The sequence below is a fragment of the Mus pahari genome, unplaced genomic scaffold (assembly GCF_900095145.1).
Source record: "Mus pahari unplaced genomic scaffold, PAHARI_EIJ_v1.1 scaffold_8089_1, whole genome shotgun sequence".
NCBI classification, from domain to species: Eukaryota; Metazoa; Chordata; class Mammalia; order Rodentia; family Muridae; genus Mus; species Mus pahari.
The window spans coordinates 22,799-40,852 of record NW_018392164.1 but is presented as its reverse complement, the minus strand read 5'-3'; the positions used below and the strand labels follow the sequence as shown (position 1 = coordinate 40,852).

Sequence of the window (18,054 nt, the reverse complement as noted above, 5' to 3'; positions counted from 1 at the left end):
CTCAACAATAAAAGAACCTCTGGTGGAATCACCATGCCTGACCTTAAACTGTACTTCAGGCCCAATTTTTAATGACAGAAGCTCTAAATATATTCCAAATTTGATTAGGTGCGTTTAGCTAATCAAAGAAATATAATTAGGCTCAATCATGTAAATTGGTATCTTGGTGTCTTAGCTGTGTTTCGTTCAAATATTTATCTCATACAGAATGAGACTTTTGAAATTTAATGCACTTCAATCCAAGTATCTTTCATTTACTTGGCATCTTTGATGGCTCCTTTACCGATGCTTAATTATCACATGGGCTGAAATGATTTGAAGGCCAGGGGCCAACACTGTGGGTTGCTAGGGTTCCTCAGTAGAAGATAATGTGTCAGTGAGGGAGGAGACCCAGGCGGGTTTATAGGGAGAATCACAAGGCGTTGTCTAGCTAGCAGTCAGGTAGGTTCTTCATTTATACAGGTTCCAGAGAAGAAAGACAGCCTAATGATAATCCAAGAAATACAGATTTTATAATTTTGTCTCCAGACATGTTTTTGATTTTTCATTACAACTTTGGGGTTAGAAGATCAATCAAATTAGAAAGTACAAATAAAACAGGTTTAATTTTTATTATCTACCCTAAATCTCCAATTCAATGAATTTAAGGAATCTATCCACAAAAGCAAACATATTTATTAAATGACAGCCTGCTTTTAAGCTGACAGTATTTGCAGTTTTAACGCAATCCAGATAAATAGAAAATATCTGAACTGGTTGTTTCATGAATAGCAAATGCTAATATGTAATGGTTTCATTTTTATCATTTTATCATTTCTACTGTTAAATAGTAAAAATTTATTTCAGTCAATCTATCTTATTTACTGAGTTCTATTCCTCCATCGGTATATTGTGTATGATGCCATATGCTTAAACTACATTTTCAAAAAGCTCTAAGTGTAATGTTAAAAAATGTTCTAGAGTCAGTTACCAGTTCTCCTGGATAGTTAGTGTTTGTCAAATATTTCTAAGTTTAACCTGTTCCATCTATAATGTTTGGGTTTGCTTAGGGCCAGATACTGAAGAAGGTCCCTGGAGTCATAGCCTCATTTAAAAATTTCTAGTTTTATCAGGGTCCCTTCAGCAGAATCTTGCTGGAATGTGCATTAGTATCTGGGTTTGGTGGCTGATGATGGGATGGATCCCCAGTTGGGTAGTCTCTGGATAGTCCATCCTTTCATCTTAGCTCTAAATTTTGTCTCTGTATCTACATCCTTCCATGGGTATTTTGTTCCTTATTCTAAAGAGGAATGAAGTATCCACACTATGGTCTTCCTTCTTGGTTTTCTTGTGTTTTGCAAAATGTATCTTGGGTATTCTAAGTTTCTGGGCTAATATCTGCTTATCAGTGAGTGCATATCTAGTGACTTCTTTTGTGATTGCGTTACCTCACTAAGCATGATATCCTCCAGATACATCCATTTGCCCCTGTAGGTGGAACAACAATATGAACTAACCAGTAACTGCTGAGCTCCTGTCTCTACCTGCATATGTAGCAGAAGATGGCCTAATAGGCCATCGTTGGGAAGACAGGCCCCTTGGTCTTGCAAACTTTTTATGACCCAACACAGGGGCATTCCAGGGCCAAGAAATGGGAGTGGGTGGGTAGGGGAGCAGGGGTCGGGGGAGGGTATAAGGAACTTTCGGGATAACATTTAAAATGTAAATAAAGAAAATAATAAAAAATGCAAAAAATTTCTAGTTTTGTGCATAGCTCTGCTTCTCACAACCTCTAGGACATAAAGAAGACTTCCAAATAGGATCAAATAAAAGTATTTCATGAAAAAACAGAAGGAAGAGCAAGTTTATGACTTTCCTAAATATTTAGACATAATTTTCTAAGGAAAAGACAATGAATCATAATGCAGAAAGTTCCCAAGAATGCAAGAGGCAGAGACCAAAACCCAAAGAGAAACAGAATGTTAGTGATCTAAGAATTTGGCTTCCCTTTTCTGGAACTGTGACAAACAGCTGTTTTGGCTTCATGACTTTCACTATTTACATTGGAAATTGCTGTTTCAAATGAGATTCTTTGTAGTACTTTAAAAAAAATCTTTTACTACCTCCTATGTTTTACAACATATGTTTTTGCATTTCTTTAAGCTTCACCCTTTCTTAAAGAACATGATAATGAAAAGTCATGTGAGAGGAGACACAGTAATGCATAGAGGAAGAAACTTAGATTCAAAGTATGACATTCTTAATTTTTGGAATTTTCCAAGTGGTCTTGGATTAAAGGTGAAAATAGGAACCAATTCTCTAAGTGCTCAGTACGGTCTACAGTTCTCTTTATGTGAACAGATGATACAGTGGCCTACAGGGTTTACAAAGGTGAGTTGTGACTTCTCTCACTGCTCTGACCTTTTTTAAAAACTAAGGTAATTCTCAGGATGTCATGATCATTGAACTCTCACTCTGTACCAATAAACATTGAACTACCAATAAGGATTTTCACATAAAAACAGATAACATAGACCATTACTCATTCCTTGACTATGATCAATGAATATGTTTATTTTTTAACTTTGTTAATGCCCATACATTTATTAAAAATAGAGTGTCTATTAGTTACTGACTCGGAATACTGATAGGTTAATTTTGTCACATACATAAAGAAAAATCAGTATGGTAAGGTGTTATTTTACTTTCCCAGCCTCTGAAAAGGCATAATTGTACGACAAGTGTGTGTGCGTTTGTGTGAGTGTATGCATGTATTGCTTGACTTGCTACTTCAGGTAAATCATCAACAAAAGAAACTAAAGGGAGGACATGTTGTTTTGGCTGACTCTGTGAGCACTCATTATATGGTGGGAAAAGGATATTTTAAAAGCAGAGGAGGTGATGACAACACGTTCAGAGACCGGAATTAGAGCAAACATAGAGATCAAAGAATGTGGCTGCTCAATCCTATGTCTTTTTCATTCTGTGTGTGATAGTGGCTTGAAAATAATTACCCTTGTTTTGTGGTGGATCTTTTTATCTCAGGTAGGTGCCTGTGTAAAACTGCTAATAAAGATGCATATGATTTACTTCCTTGATGAATCCAAGACCTGTACAGTTGTCAGTCAAAATTAACAACCACTTTCAATACAAAAGTTCCCCCTACTAGCCAGTATGCATAGAGTCAATTTTAATCAGAATGCATATCTTGACTTCCTTGAACACTACTTTAAACACCTATAGTTATTGATATTTTCAAGAATTGGTCCAAGACTAAAATATGTGAGCCATGTAACCCAAAACCTGATAAATGTAGCAATACCAACTCTCATTAGCTTCAATTGTAAGTGTAAGCATTTGAAAATTAACTGCTCAATTATACTCAGAAATTCTCTATTTACTCAAAACTTTCAAAGAAGTCCAGGCATTTGCTAATACCTTTCATTTCTCTTAGATTCCTCAGTCTGTGTGCAGTGAGAGCTGTAGGCCTGGATTCAGGAGAGCTGCTAAGGAAGGCAAGGCTGTCTGCTGCTATGATTGTACTCCCTGTGCAGACAATGAGATTTCCAACGCGACAGGTAAATACAGGCTGACAGAGAAGGTTCCAGCTTGCCCACAGGAGTCTGCCATATCTAAGCAAATGGGAGAATACTGGAAATAAGTAAGAGATTATCTCTTATTCCACAATTAGATATTTAAGCATTGCTACAAGTTATTTCCTTTTGAAATCACACACTCTAGGTATTGAAATCATCCTTGACTTACATTGCTGATCCATTGTATATATTTTTTCCCTGAATATTCACTTTTCCCACAAATTAATGGTCTGTTTAATTTCACCATGGACACAGTGTTTTGGTTTTTTTTTTTTTTAGCATCATTTCTTTATATTTTCAAACAATACTCAGTCACATGTAAAATTCACTCAAAACTCAGTGTTTTAGTCAGGGTTTCTATTCTTGCACAAAACATCATGACCAAGAAGCAAGTTGGGGAGGAAAGCGTTTATTAAGTTTACACTTCCATACTGCTGTTCATCACCAAAGGAAGTTAGGACTGGAACCCAAGCAGGTCAAGAAGCAGGAGCTGATGCAGAGGCCATGGAGGGATGTTCTTTACTGTCTTGCTTCCCCTGGCTTGCTCAGCCTGCTCTCATATAGAAACCAAGACTACCAACCTAGGGATGATACCACCCACATTGGGCCCTCCTGCCCTTATCACTAATTGAGAAAATACATTACAGCTGGATCTTATGGAGACAATTTCCCAACTGAAGCTTCTTTCTCTGTGATAACTCCAGCCTGTGTCAAGTTGACACACAAAACCAGCCAGTACACTTGGATTCCTCACATTCTCTATCTATCATTATTTCCAGTACAGGAATTTTTGTTCTTCTTGTTGTTGTTTTATACAGTAGGTGACTAAGCAGTTAGTTTTGATTTCTCCAGTATATATATTTAATCTCTATCATTGCTAAGTTTCTTTTGTTTTACTTATTTCATGTCATGTGTTTATTTATAATGTTTTTCCCCCTACCTCCTTTTTTGGCTTTTTTGAGATAGGGTTTCTCTGTGTAGTCCTGTCTGTCCTGGAACTCACTCTGTAGACGAGGCTGGCCTCGAACTCAGAAATCTACCTGCCTCTGCCTCCCAAGTGCTGGGATTAACTTTGTTTCCCTTTTATTGAACATAGATTCTTTTCTCACACAATATAATCTGAAAATATATTCCCTCCCTCCATTTCTTCAAGATTCCTTCCCACTTCCTCTCTCATCCAGATCTACTCCTTATCTGTCTCTCATTAGAACTAAACATGTTTTATGATATAACAAAATATAATAAAGTATAATAATACCTTTTACCTTTTTTATTTTATAACTTAATTTATTTTTTACACTCCATATTCCATTCCCCATCACCCCTGGATCCACCCTTTGACTACTCCACATCCTACAACTCCTCCCCACTCCCAACCCCCATCCCCACGTGGATGCCCTTAACCCCCACCCCACCTGACCTCTAAACTCCGTGGGGCCTCCAGTCTTCTGAGGTTTAGGTGCTTCATCTCTGAATGAACACAGACCCAGAAGTCCTCTACTGTACGTGTTTTGGGGACCTCATGTCAGCTGTTGTATGCTGTCATTTGGTGGTCCAGTGATTGAGAGATCTGGGGGATCCAGATTAATTAAGATTGCTGGTCTTCCTACAGGATCTCCCTTCTCCTCAGCTTCTTTCAGAGTTTCCATATTCAACAACAGGAGTCAGTTGTTTCTATCCATTAGTTGGGTGCAAATATCTGCATCTAACTCAGCTGATCGTTGGGTCTTTCGAAGGGCAGTCACGATAGGTCCCTTTTGTGAGCACTCCATAGCCTCAGAAATAGTGTCAGGCCTTGGGACCTCTCCTTGATCTAAATCCCACTTTGGACCTGTCGCTGGAACTTTTTTTTTTCTCCCTCAGACTGCGCTCCATTTCCAATCCTGTAATTTTCCTAGATCTCTGGTGCATTCTGGAAGGTTCCCCCAATCTCCTATTTCCTGAGGTTGCCTGTTTACATTGTTTCTGCTGGCCCTCAGGTTGTCATCACCCAATACCAGATTAGGTTTCCCTATTCCCCTACTACCCGCCCCCCACCCCATTCACTTTCCCTCATAGGTCCCTCCCTCCCTCCTCACTTGTGATTGCTTTCTTCTCCCTCCCAAGTAGGTATGAGGTGTCCTCACTTTGACACTACATCTTGTTGAACATTTTGAGTTCTGTGGACTGTACCTTGTGTATTCTGTAATATTTTTGGTTAATACCAACATATTAGTGAGTAATACCATGCATGTCTTTTTGGGTCTAAGTTACCTCCATCAGGATGATATTTTCTAGTTCCATCCATTTGCTTGCAAAACTCAGGATGTCCTCGTTCTTAATAGCTGAGTAGTATTAAATTGTGTAAGTGAACCACAATTTCTGTATCCATTCTTCTGTTGTGGAAAATCTAGTTTGTTTCCAGCTTCTAGCTATCACAAATAAGGCTGCTATGAACCTAGTGGAACATGTGCCCCTGTGGTATGGTAGGGCATATTTTGGGTATATCCCCCAGAGTAGTATAGCAGAGACTACATGTAGATCTATTTCCAATTCTCTGAGGAAACTCCAGATTGATTTAGAGAGTGGTTGCACCAGTTTGCAATCCCACCAGCAATGGAGGAGTGTTCCTCTTTCTCCACATCCTCTCCAACATGTGTTGTCACCTGAGGATTTGTTCTTAGCCATTCTGATTGGTGCAAGGTGGAATCTCAAGGTCGTTTTGGTTGGCATTTCTCTGATCACTAAGCATTTTGATCAATTTTTTAGATGCTTCTCAGCCATTCGAGATTCTTCAGTTGTGAATTCTAGGTTTAGTTCTATATCCCAATTTTTGATTGGGTTGTTGGTTTTTTGATGATTAACTTCCTGAGTTCTTTCTATATTTTGGATATTCATCTTCCATTGGATGTGGGGTTAGTGAAGATTTTTTTTTCTAATCTGTAGGTTGCCAATTTGTTTTATTGACTATGTCCATTACCTTATATACCCAAGCTTTCCAGTTTCATGAGGCCCCATTTATCAATCCTGTATCTTAGAGCATGAGCTATCAGATTATATTTAGGAAATTTCCCCCTGTGCCAATGAGTTCAAGGCTCTTTCCCCATTTCTCTTCTACTAGATTCTGTGTATCTGGTTTTATGTTGAGGTCCTTGATCCACTTGGACTTGAGCTTTGTACAACGTGACAAATATGGGTCTATTTTCGTTCTACTATATACCGGCAGCCTGTTAGTCCAGCACCATTTATTGAAGATGCTTTCTTTTTTCCATTGTATATTTATATAAATATATTTATATATATTAAATAAAGTATAATATTACTTTTCAAAAGCATGCTATAGAAGGTACAGAAGAAAAAACAGTTGAAAAACAAAAGTTCCAAGAGAACACTCAAGAATCAGAGACTCACTTGCTTAGGAGTCCCAAAAACCACTAAACTGAGAACTGTAGTATGAATATAATATATAATACTGCTGCAGTCTCTGTGTGTTCATGTAAGCATTGCTTATTTGTTATAGAAAGTTTTGTTTTTCTGGTGTCCTCTGTCTCATCTGGGTCTCCTAGTTCTGCTTCATTTTCTATGGACTGTTCTAAAGTTTGAGAGGAATAGATGGAGAGACACCTCAACTAGAGCTATCTATTGTTCTCTCTCTCTCTCTCTCTCTCTCTCTCTCTCTCTCTCTCTCTCTCTCTCTCTCTCTCATCTTCATTCTCTCTCTCTCTTCTGCTGCAGGAGTATAGAATGAAGTCTTTTTGATGATTGCTAAATAATGCATTTATCTATAAGCATGGCAGAATATATTTAGGAGTCATATTTTGATATGAGTAGTATTGGTTTTACCCAAGGTCTTTGATCTATCTGGTTCTTGGTTCCTGGATTGCACAAATAGTGTCAGAAATTGGTTCCATCTCACAGAGTCCAATCAGACACTGGTTATGAACTCCCTCAAGTTTTATACTTCCAATATCCTAGCATAGTTTCTGAGCAGGATTAAAGGTAGTTTAAATATTTTGTACCAGAGCCTGACAAATACAGTGGTGGATGCTTGCAGCTTACTATTGGACTGAGCACCAACCAATGAAGGAGTTAAAGAAAAATACTGAAGTAGCTTAAGGAGTTTGCAACCCCATAGGAAGAACAACAATATCAACCAACCAGACCTCCAAGAGCTCCTAGCAAATAAACCACCAACCACGGAGTACACATGGAGCAACCCGTGGCTCCAGCAGCATATGTAGAATGGCCATGTTGGGCGTCAAAGTGAGGAGAGGCCCTTGGTCCTGTGATGGCTCAGTGATCCAGTGTAAAAGAATGCCAAGGCAAGGAATCAGGAGTGGGTGGGTGAGCGGAGGAGAAAACTCATAGAAGCAAATATAGGAGGGATGGGATATGGAATTACTGGAGGGGAATCCATAAAAGGTGATAACATTTGAAATGTAAATAAAGAAAATATCCAAAAAAAGAAAAGAAAAGAAAAAAATGGTTGTTGAAAGAGTGAGCATGGGATAAAACTAGGTCCCCTGCATATATATAGCTGTAGTGCATTTTTTGTCTTCATATGGATCCTACAGGAACTGAAACAGGGGCTGTCCCACCACTCCATGTTTGATGAGTTGTGATGTGTTATCTTGAGCAGTGGGACTTGACTGTTAGTTTTTACAGAGCAACCTATTTTCTTGTCAAAAGTCTGGGTTTCTTTGGAGGGGGGGGATTCCACTGCACAGTTTAAACCATCAACTCATATTCATGAAACTCAGTCCCAGTAATCATAGCTTCATTTGTTGACCAGAGATGGCCAGTGGGTTTCTATTTCCCTCACTATATAGAAACTTCATTAGAATCACCTTCCAATATTATAAGATGTTTCCATTGCATCAGGTTTTCATGTTGATCATTCAATGCCATTTATTTCTAGCTGTCCTTGTCCTCATTCACTTCCCCAATTCCATGTTCATCCTATTTTCATCTCCCTTGGCTCAGTTCACCCAAAAATTCTCTCTTCACATGGAGATCTATGGGAATGCCAAGTCCTTTCCTCTATTCCTAAACACTATAGCATATATCTTTACTATACTCTATTAAACAGCTAATATAAATATTTAAGTAAATATATACAATATTTATCTTTCTAGGATTGCTGTGCATTCTTGGGATAATCCTTTCTATTTCCATATATTTACCTGCAAATTTCATGATATCACTTTTAACCTCTGATTATCAATACTCCATTATGTAAATGCACCATATTTGTTGTATTGGTTCTTCCATTGGATAACATCTAGGTGTTTTCCAGTGTCTGGTTTTTGTAAGTAGAACAGCAATAAACATGGTTAATCAAGTTTCCCAATGGTAAAATCATGCATACTTTGGGTATAATCCCAAGAGCAGTCAGGCTGGAAGTTGAGGTAGACTGATTTCCATCTTTCTGCAGATATGTCATACTGAATTCCAAAGTGGCTGTACACGTTTGCTCTTCCACCAACACTGGAAGTCCTTGCTCCACATTTTTGCCAGCATGAGTTACCACTTGTATTGTTATTCTTAGGCATTTGGACAGGTGTTAGATGGAATGTCAAAGTAGTTTTGATTCATAGATTATATTCTTATGTGTTTAAAACCCTAAATTCCTTTCAACTCCTCCCCACTTTCCCAACCACACAAATCTATACTCTCTCTCTCTCTCATATAGAATACCAAAATACATCTAATATGTAATAATTAAATAAAATTCAATAAAAAATTAAACAAACCAGAATACAATGAAGCAAACTAACTAAATAAAGATACAAAGAAAAATTGCAAGAATCACATGCAGACATTCATACACACACACACACACACACACACACACACACACACACACACACACAAGTATATATACACACATGCACACAAACACACACACACACACACACACACACATGAACACACAGACACATCTTCATACTTAGACATACCATTAAAAACAAAATCAGAAACTGTAACATATACTCAAAGACTTGTAAGGTTAAAAAAATCACCAAGACAAAGTACTGTGAGACAATAAAACCTTCCAAAATCCCAGTGAATTTATTTTGTATTGGCCATCAGCTACTAGGGCTGACCCCTAAATTTTATTTGATTACCCAGTTGAAGTCCATTGAAAAAATTTAAATTTTCATTTTCAGCCCTTACCATTTTGAAATATCTTCTGGGACAGTGATAGGGTTTGTGTATAATTGCAATTTCTGCACTAAGACCTTATCTGGTTTATAATGTACAACACCTTTGCATACTACCAGACTCTCTGTGATTTCATACCTTATAAATCTGGTTTGTAGAGAAGGCTTTCTTTCATCATTGTCTTCCCTCATCCCTGTTTCTTACAGTCTTTTTGAATGCATCCCAGCTGTTTTACCTAAGCTCTGAAGCCAGGGATCTTTACAGAGATTCCCCATTTTAGAACTGAATGTTTCTGTCTGCCATTCTCTGAACATTGTTCAGTTGTGTGCCTCTATTATTGTTATGTAGTATAGGAGGACACTTCCCTGATGAAAGCTGAGAAACTATTGATCTATTTGTGTGGGCCTGTATACCAGAGGTTTTCCACGGAGATCTCTGTCTAGGCCAGGTGCGAGGGTTCCAGCAAGGAAAGCGAATGCAGGCAGGAAGATGAATTCTCCGCCGTGCCTTCCAGGTCACTCAGTAAGGAGTGTGGGGGACTTTGGGTGGCTCTTTGGGAGAGATCTCTTCCCAAGTGTTACATACAGCTCTTGGAACAAAAGACTCAGATGAAGGAATAGTTCTCGAGTACTTTTAATTCCCTGGATGGATTTATATACAGTTCTGGGGGTGATTCAGGGTTTGACAGCAGGTACCTCTCATCAGCATAGACTGAGAGTTTAGGGGAAAACTTATTTGCATGTGGGAAGGTTGGCTGATAGCCATGCCTTTCCTGTGAGGGCTGTGGGGGCGGTAACTGTGACAGGGGCCAGGGGTCCAGGAAACATGGTTGAATGCCTACCATCCTATGTATGTGTGAATTACCACCTATCATGTTCCACCACCGGGGTTCAAGATCTAGCCTCAACTGCAAACCAGGCTGTCTGTGCATAACCCATTGCCGAACATATGTGTATAGAAGAATGCCATTACAAATAGATTACATTGCTGTGTTTCTTTTGTAGAATAGAAGCATTTATTTGTTTTTTTTCTAAGTCTACTTCCTATCTAATCTCAGGTCTTTGGCTACAAAGGCATTGTAAGGTATGGGTTTCATTTCATGATGTTCGCCACTTTTAGAATCAGATAGTGGGTTGTTATTTGTACAGATTTTGAGCCACTGCTGTACCAGTGTATTCTGCAGGCAGCTCACCATCATAGATTGTAGGATTGAAAGCTAAGTGGTGTTTTCTTTTTTCCTGTATTAGTGTGCAAAGTACTTCTGAATCTGGGAAAAATAGTCAATGGTGGTAAAGGCTCTAAGTAGGTGCCTGTATGATTTATGTATGTTCAGTGACTTATGAATGCTGTCTTCAGCTTTTGTGTAGAACAACCAATAGCCTTGACTGTAAACTAGTTTGTTTGATTTCTCATGGAGCCCCATTGGCCAAAAATTATATGCAAGTCATTGGGCAATGTAGCTCTCAAGTACTGGCTAGAGATGTTCATTTGGATTTTGGCTTTACCATTATTTGGTGATTCCAATTACGTTTTCTAACACATACATATATATTTTAAGTAACTTCAACTGTAATGGTTTCAAATACAACCTTTAAATGGTCCCTAGATTTAGCTGTCCATTCCCATATTCCCTTCTGTATTCACCTTTTCTTTCCAATCTTATATTTGATCTTCCTATTCTAGTCTCTTATCCCATCCATCCATAATTATACATTTTATTTCGGCTTTCTATTTTGATTTTTCATTCTCCGAGGCCATTACTTTATACCTGAAATCAGTGGCTATATGAATTGCAACCTGCTGCATTATTATGTAACAGATAAAAGTCTCATATAAATTATTAGGCAGCATTTTTGTCTTTTTGTGTCTGGTTATCTCACTCAGGATGATTTTTGTAACACCATTAATTTACCTTGTAAATTTCACACAATGTTTAAGATCCAAGATTCCTTCTCACTTTCCTGCTTCACTTCAATCAAAACTGTAAACTGAAAATCATGTGATCAATCTCCAATACAGAGATGTTCTGAAATATGTCATGTGATACACATATTCCCTTGGGAAATACATGAAAAACATATTCATAACATCACCCATTATGAAGAAAGCATTTTTAATAAATATTGCCCTATATTGTGTTAATTCTACATTTGGGTCACTTCTGAATTTTCTCTCGTCAATATCACCCATACAGGTGAAGATTTTTATTTTATTTTATTTGTTTATTTATTTATTTATTTATTTATTTATTTATTTTTGGTTTTTTGAGACACGGTTTCTCTATATACCCCTGGATGTCCTGGAACTCACTTTGTAGACCAGGCTGGCCTCGAACTCAGAAATCCACCTGCCTCTGCCTCCCAAGTGCTGGGATTAGAGAGGGGTGTGGCATCATGCCTGGCTATAGGTGAAGATTTTTAAGCCTTAAAAAATGTGATAATAATCATTAACTCATCAATACCAAAATGTCTATGACATGTGATCACCATTAACAGAATATTTGCCAGGTGTTACATATATTACTGTAGAATCATGTCTTGTGAGAAATAAGACAAATGCACTAATGTCATGTAACTGCGCTATTGAATGTTAGTTGAATGATAAACTAAGGATATCTGCATGTACTTGAGCTACTGAAAGTACACACACTGAAGTGAATACATTGCTAGTTCTTGGCCAGGATGTTCACAATAGAAAATTCTTGAACCACAATGAGTTCAGTGAAAACAAATCTTGTACAGAGTAAGTAAAACCAAGGACCTAGATGACAGAAATTAAGGTAGAATATTGAAAGAGAAAAAATTAATTAACCATATATAACATATAAGTCATTAATCATATTGTAAAGAAACTGAAAATTTTATTAAAAAGTATTTTTATTAGATATCTATTTCATTTACATTCCAAATGCTATCCCAAAAGTCCCCTTTATTCTCTCCCCGCACTGTTTCCCAACCCTCCCACTCCTGCTGCCTGGCCTTGGCATTCCCCTGTACTGGGGCATATGATCTTCACAAGCCAGGGCTTCTCGTCCCATTGATGGCCAACTAGGCCATCCTCTGCTTCATATGCAACTAGATACATAGTTCTGGGGGGTGGTACTGGTTAGTTCATATTGTTGATCCTCCTATAGGGTTGGAGCCTCCTTTAGCTCCCTGGGTACTTTCTCTAGCTTCTTCATTAGGAGCCCTGTGTTCTATCCAATAGATGACTGTGAGCATTCACTTCTGTATTTGCCAGGCACTGGCATAGCCTCACAAGAGATAGTTATATCAGGGTCCTGTCAGCAAAATCTTGCTGGCATATGCAATAATGTCTGGGTATGGGTGTTGTACATGGGATTGGTCCCCAGGTGGGGCAGTCTCTGGATGGTCCTTTCTTCCGTCGAAGCTCCGAACTTTGTCTCTGTAACTACTTTCCATGGGTATTTTGTTCCCCATTCTAAGAAGGAACTAAGTACCTACTCATTGATCTTCCTTCTTCTTGGATTTAATGTGTTTTGCAAATTGTGTCTTGGGTAGTCTAAGTTTCGGGCCTAATATCCACTTATCAGTGAGTGCATATCATGTGTGTACTTTTTGATTGGGTTACCACACTCAGGGTGATATACTCCAGATCCATCCATTTGCTGAGGAATTTCATAAATTCACTGTTTTTAATTTCTGAGTAGTACTCCATTGTGTAAATGTACCACATTTTCTGTATCCATTCCTCTGTTGAGGGACATCTGGCTTCTTGACAGCTTCAGGCTATTATAAATAAGGCTGCTAGGAACATAGTGGAGCATGTGTCCTTATTACAATTTGGGAAATCTTCTGGGTATATGCCAAGGAGAGGTATTGTTGGATCTTCCGNTAGTACTATGTCCGATTTTCTGAGGAAATGCCAGACTGATTTACAGAGTGGTTGTACCAGCTTGCAATGCTACCAACAATGGAGGAGTGTTCCTCTTTCTCCACATCATCGACAGCATCTGCTGTCACCTGAAAATTTGATCTTAGCCATTCTGACTGGTGTGAAGTGGAAACTCAGGGTTGTTTTGAATTGCATTTCCCTGATGATTAAGGATGTTGAACATTTTTTTCAGGTGCGTCTCAGCCATTCAGTATTCCTCAGTTGAGAATTCTTTTTTTAGCTCTGTACCCCATTCTTAAGTAGGATTATTTGATTTTCTGTAGTCCACCTTCTTCAGTTCTTTATATATATTGGATATTAATCTCCTATCTGATTTAGGTTTGGTAAAGATACTTTCGCAATCTGTTGGGGGCCTTTTTGTCTTATTGACAGTGTCTTTTGCCTTACAAAAGCTTTGCAATTTATGAGATCCAATTTGTTGATTCTCAATCTCACAGCACGAGCCACCGGAATTATTCCCCTGTGCCTATGTCTGCAAGGACTTTCCCCACTTTCTCCTCTAGAAGTTTAATGTCTCTAGTTTTATGTGGAGTTCCTTGATGTGCTTAGACTTGAGCTTTGTACAAGGATATAAGAATGGATCAATTTGCATTCTTCTATGGGATAACCTCCAGTTGTGCCAGCACCATTTGTTGAAAATGCTGTCTTTTCCAATGGAGAGTTTTAGCTCCCTTTTCAAAGATCAAGTGACCATAGGTGTGTGGGTTCATTTCCGGGTCTTCAATTTTATTCCATTGATCTACCTGTCCATCGCTGTACCAGAACCATGCAGTTTTTATCACAATTGTTCTGTAGTACAGCTTGAGGTCAGGCATGGTTATTCCACCAGAGGTTACTTTATTGTTGAGAATAGTTTTTGCTTTCCTATGTTTTTTGTTATTCCAGATGAATTTGCAAATTTCCCTTTCTAATACGTTGAAGCATTGAGTTGGAATTTTGATGGGGATTGCATTGAATCTGTAAATTGTTTTTGGCAAGATAGCCATTTTGACTATATTAATTCTGCCAATCCATGAGCATGAGAGATCTTTCTGTATTCTGAGATCTTCTTTGCTTTCTTTCTTCAGAGACTTGAAGTTCTTATCATACTGATCTTTCCCTTCCTTAGTTAGCATCACACCAAGGTGTTTTATATTATTTGAGACTATTGTGAAGGGTGTTGTTCCCCTAATTTCTTTTTTTAGACAGTTTGTCCTTTGTGTGGAGAAATGTCACTGATTTGTTTGAGTTAATTTTATATCCAGCTACCTCTGTTTATCAGGCTTATTAATTTCCTGGTGGAATTTTTATGGTCAGTTATATATACTATCATATCATCTGCAAATACTGATATTTTGACTTCTTCCTTTCCAATTTGTATTTCCTTGATCTCATTTTGTTGTTTAATTGATCAGGCTAGGACTTTGAGTACTATATTNAATAGATAGGGAGAAAGTGGGCAGCCTTATCTAGACCCTGATTTTAGTGGGATTGCTTCAAGTTTCTCCATTTAGTTTGATGTTGGCTACTGGTTTGCTGTATATTGCTTTTATTACGGTTAAGTATGGGCCTTGAATTCCTGATCTTTCCAAGACTTTTATCATGAATGGGTGTTGGATATGTCAAATTCTTTCTCAGCATCTAAGGAGATGATCATGTGGATTTTGTCTTTGATTTTGGTTATATAGTAGATCATGTTGATGGTTTCCCATATATTAAACCATCCCTACATGTCTGGAATGAAGTCTACTTGATCATGATGGATGAACGTTTTGATGTGTTCTTGGATTCGGTTTGCAAGAGTGTTATTTTGCATTGATATTCATGAGTGAAATTGGTCTGAAGTTCTCTTTCTTTGTTGTGTCTTTATGTGTTTTAGGTATCAGAGTAATTGTGGCTTCATATAATGAATTGGGTAGAGTACCTTCTGCTTCTATTTTGTGGAATAGTTTGAGGAGTATTGGAATTATGTCTTCTTTGAAAATCTGATAAAACATTGCACTAAACCCATCTGGCCCTGGGCTTTTTTTTTTTTTTTTTTTGGTTGGGAGGCTATTAATGACTACTTTCATTTCTTTAGGAGATATTGGGACTATTTAGATCATTAATCTGATCCTGATTTAATTTTGGTACCTGGTATCTGTCTAGGTATTTGTCCATTTCATCCAGGTTTTCCAGTTTTGTTGAGTATAGCCTTTTGTAGTAGGATCTGATGATGTTTTGTATTCCTTCATGTTCTGTTGTTATGTCTCCCTTTTCATTTCTGATTTTGTTAATTAGGATACTGTCCCTGTGCCCTCTAGTTAGTGTGGCTAAGGGTTTAACTAAATTTTTGATTTTCTCAAAGATCTAACTCCTGATTTGGTTGATTCTTTGAATAATTCTTTGTTTCCACTTGGTTGATTCCAGTCCTGAGTTTGATTATTAACTGCCTTCTACTACTCTTGGGCGATTTTGTTTCATTTTGTTCTAGAACTTTTAGGTGTGCTGTCAAGCTGCTAGAGTATTCTCGCTCTACTTTCTCTTTGGAGGTACTCAGATCTATGAGTTTTCCTCTTAGGACTGCTTTCATTGTGTCTCATAAGTTTGAGTATGTTGTTGCTTCATTTTCATTAAACTTTAAAATAGCTTTAATTTCTTTCTTTATATCTTCTTTGACCAAGATATCATTGAGTAGAGTGTTGTTCAGCTTCCACATGAATGTTGGTAGACCCCTTTAGCTCCTTGGGTACTTTCTCTAGCTCCTCTATTGGGGGCTCTGTGTTCCATGCAACAGCTGACTGTGAGCATCCACTTCTGTGTTTGCCAGGCACTGGCATAGCNTCACAAGAGACAGCTATATCAGGGTCCTTTCAGCAAAATCTTGCTGGTGTATGCAATAGTGTCTGGGTTTGGTGGCTGATTATGGGATGGACCCCTGGGTGGGGCTGTTTTTGGATGGTCCATCCTTTCATCTCAGCTCCAAACTTTTTCTCTGTAACCCCTTCCATGGGAGTTTTGTTCACATTTCTAAGAAGGGGTGAAGTCTCCACATTTTGGTCTTCCTTCTTCTTTAGTTTCATGTGTTTTACAAATTGTATCTTGGGTATTCTAGGTTTTAGGGTTAATATCCATTTATCAGTGAGTGCATATTATGTGAGTTCTTTGTGATTGGGTTACCTCACTCAGGATGATACCATCCAGATCCATCCATTTACCAAGGAATTTCATAAATTCATTGTTTTTAATAGCTGAGTAGTATTGAATTGTGTAAATGTACCAATGTCTGTATTCATTCCTCTGTTGAGGGATATCACAGTTCTTTCTAATTTCTGGCTATCATAAATAAGGCTGCTATGAACATAGTGGAGCATGTGTTCTTATTACCAGTTGGAACATCTTCTGGATATATGCCCAGGAGTGGTATTGCTGGATCCTCTGTTAGTACTATGTCCAATTTTCTGAGGAACCACCAGACTGATTTCCAGAGTGGTTTTACAAGCTTGGGATATTAAGGAAAAGTAATCATTGTTTCCTGTTATTTTATTTATTTATTTATTTATTTATTCATTCATTCATTTATTTATTTATTTGTTAGAGTTGGGGGTTCTGTTCTTGCAGTGGTCTTCTTTTAGGTTTGTTGACAGATTTCTTTTGGGCTTTTTCTAGGTCATAATTTCTGTCCTTGTGTTCGTGTTTTCCCTCTATTATCCTTTGAAGGGCTGGATTCATGGAAAGATATTGTGTGAATTTGGGTTTTTCTTGGAATACTTTGGTTTCTCTATCTATGGTAATTGAGAGTTTTTCTGGGTACAGTTGCCTGGGCTGGTATTTGTGTTCTCTTAGGGTCTGTACAACATTTATACAGCATCTTCTGCCTTTCATAATCTCCGGTAAGAAGTCTGGTGTAATTCTAATAGCTCTGCCTTTATAAATTACTTGGCCTTTTTCCCTTACTGCTTTTAATATTCTATCTTTATTTAGTGCATTTGTTGTTCTGCTTATTTTATGTTGGGAGGAATTTTTTTCTGGTCCAGTCTATTTGGAGTTATGTAGGTTTCTTGTATATTCATGAGCATCTCTTTCTTTAGGTTAGGGAAGTTTTCTTCTTTAATTTTGTTGAAGATATTTACTGGCCCTGTAAGTTAAAAAACTTCATTCTCATCCACTTCTCATTGTGTCCTAGATTTCCTGGGTGGTTTGAGTTAGGATCTTTTTTTTTTTTTGCATTTTACATTTTCTTTGATTGTTGTGTTCATGTTCTCTATGGAATCTTCTGCCTCTGAGATTCTCTCTTCCATCTCTTGTATTCTGTTTTTGATGCTCACATCTATGCTTCCTGATTTCTTTCCTAGGGTTTCTATCTCCAGAGTTGTCTTCCTTTGGGTTTTCTTTATTGTTTCTACTTCCATTTTTAGATCTTGGATGGTTTTGTTCAATTCAATCACCAGTTTGCTTGTAT

The 18,054-nt window shown here is 37.8% G+C and overlaps 1 protein-coding gene across 1 annotated transcript in view; it reads left to right on the top strand.

Moving 5' to 3' along the window:
• LOC110314859 (vomeronasal type-2 receptor 116-like) overlaps window positions 1-18,054 on the top strand; it is a 45,238-nt gene that overhangs the window by 14,486 nt on the left and 12,698 nt on the right. The window contains exons 4-5 of the mRNA XM_021189068.1: window positions 2,143-2,370; window positions 3,434-3,557. Of these exons, the coding sequence (XP_021044727.1) occupies window positions 2,143-2,370; window positions 3,434-3,557 (352 nt within the window). The remainder of the gene's footprint in view (window positions 1-2,142; window positions 2,371-3,433; window positions 3,558-18,054) is intronic.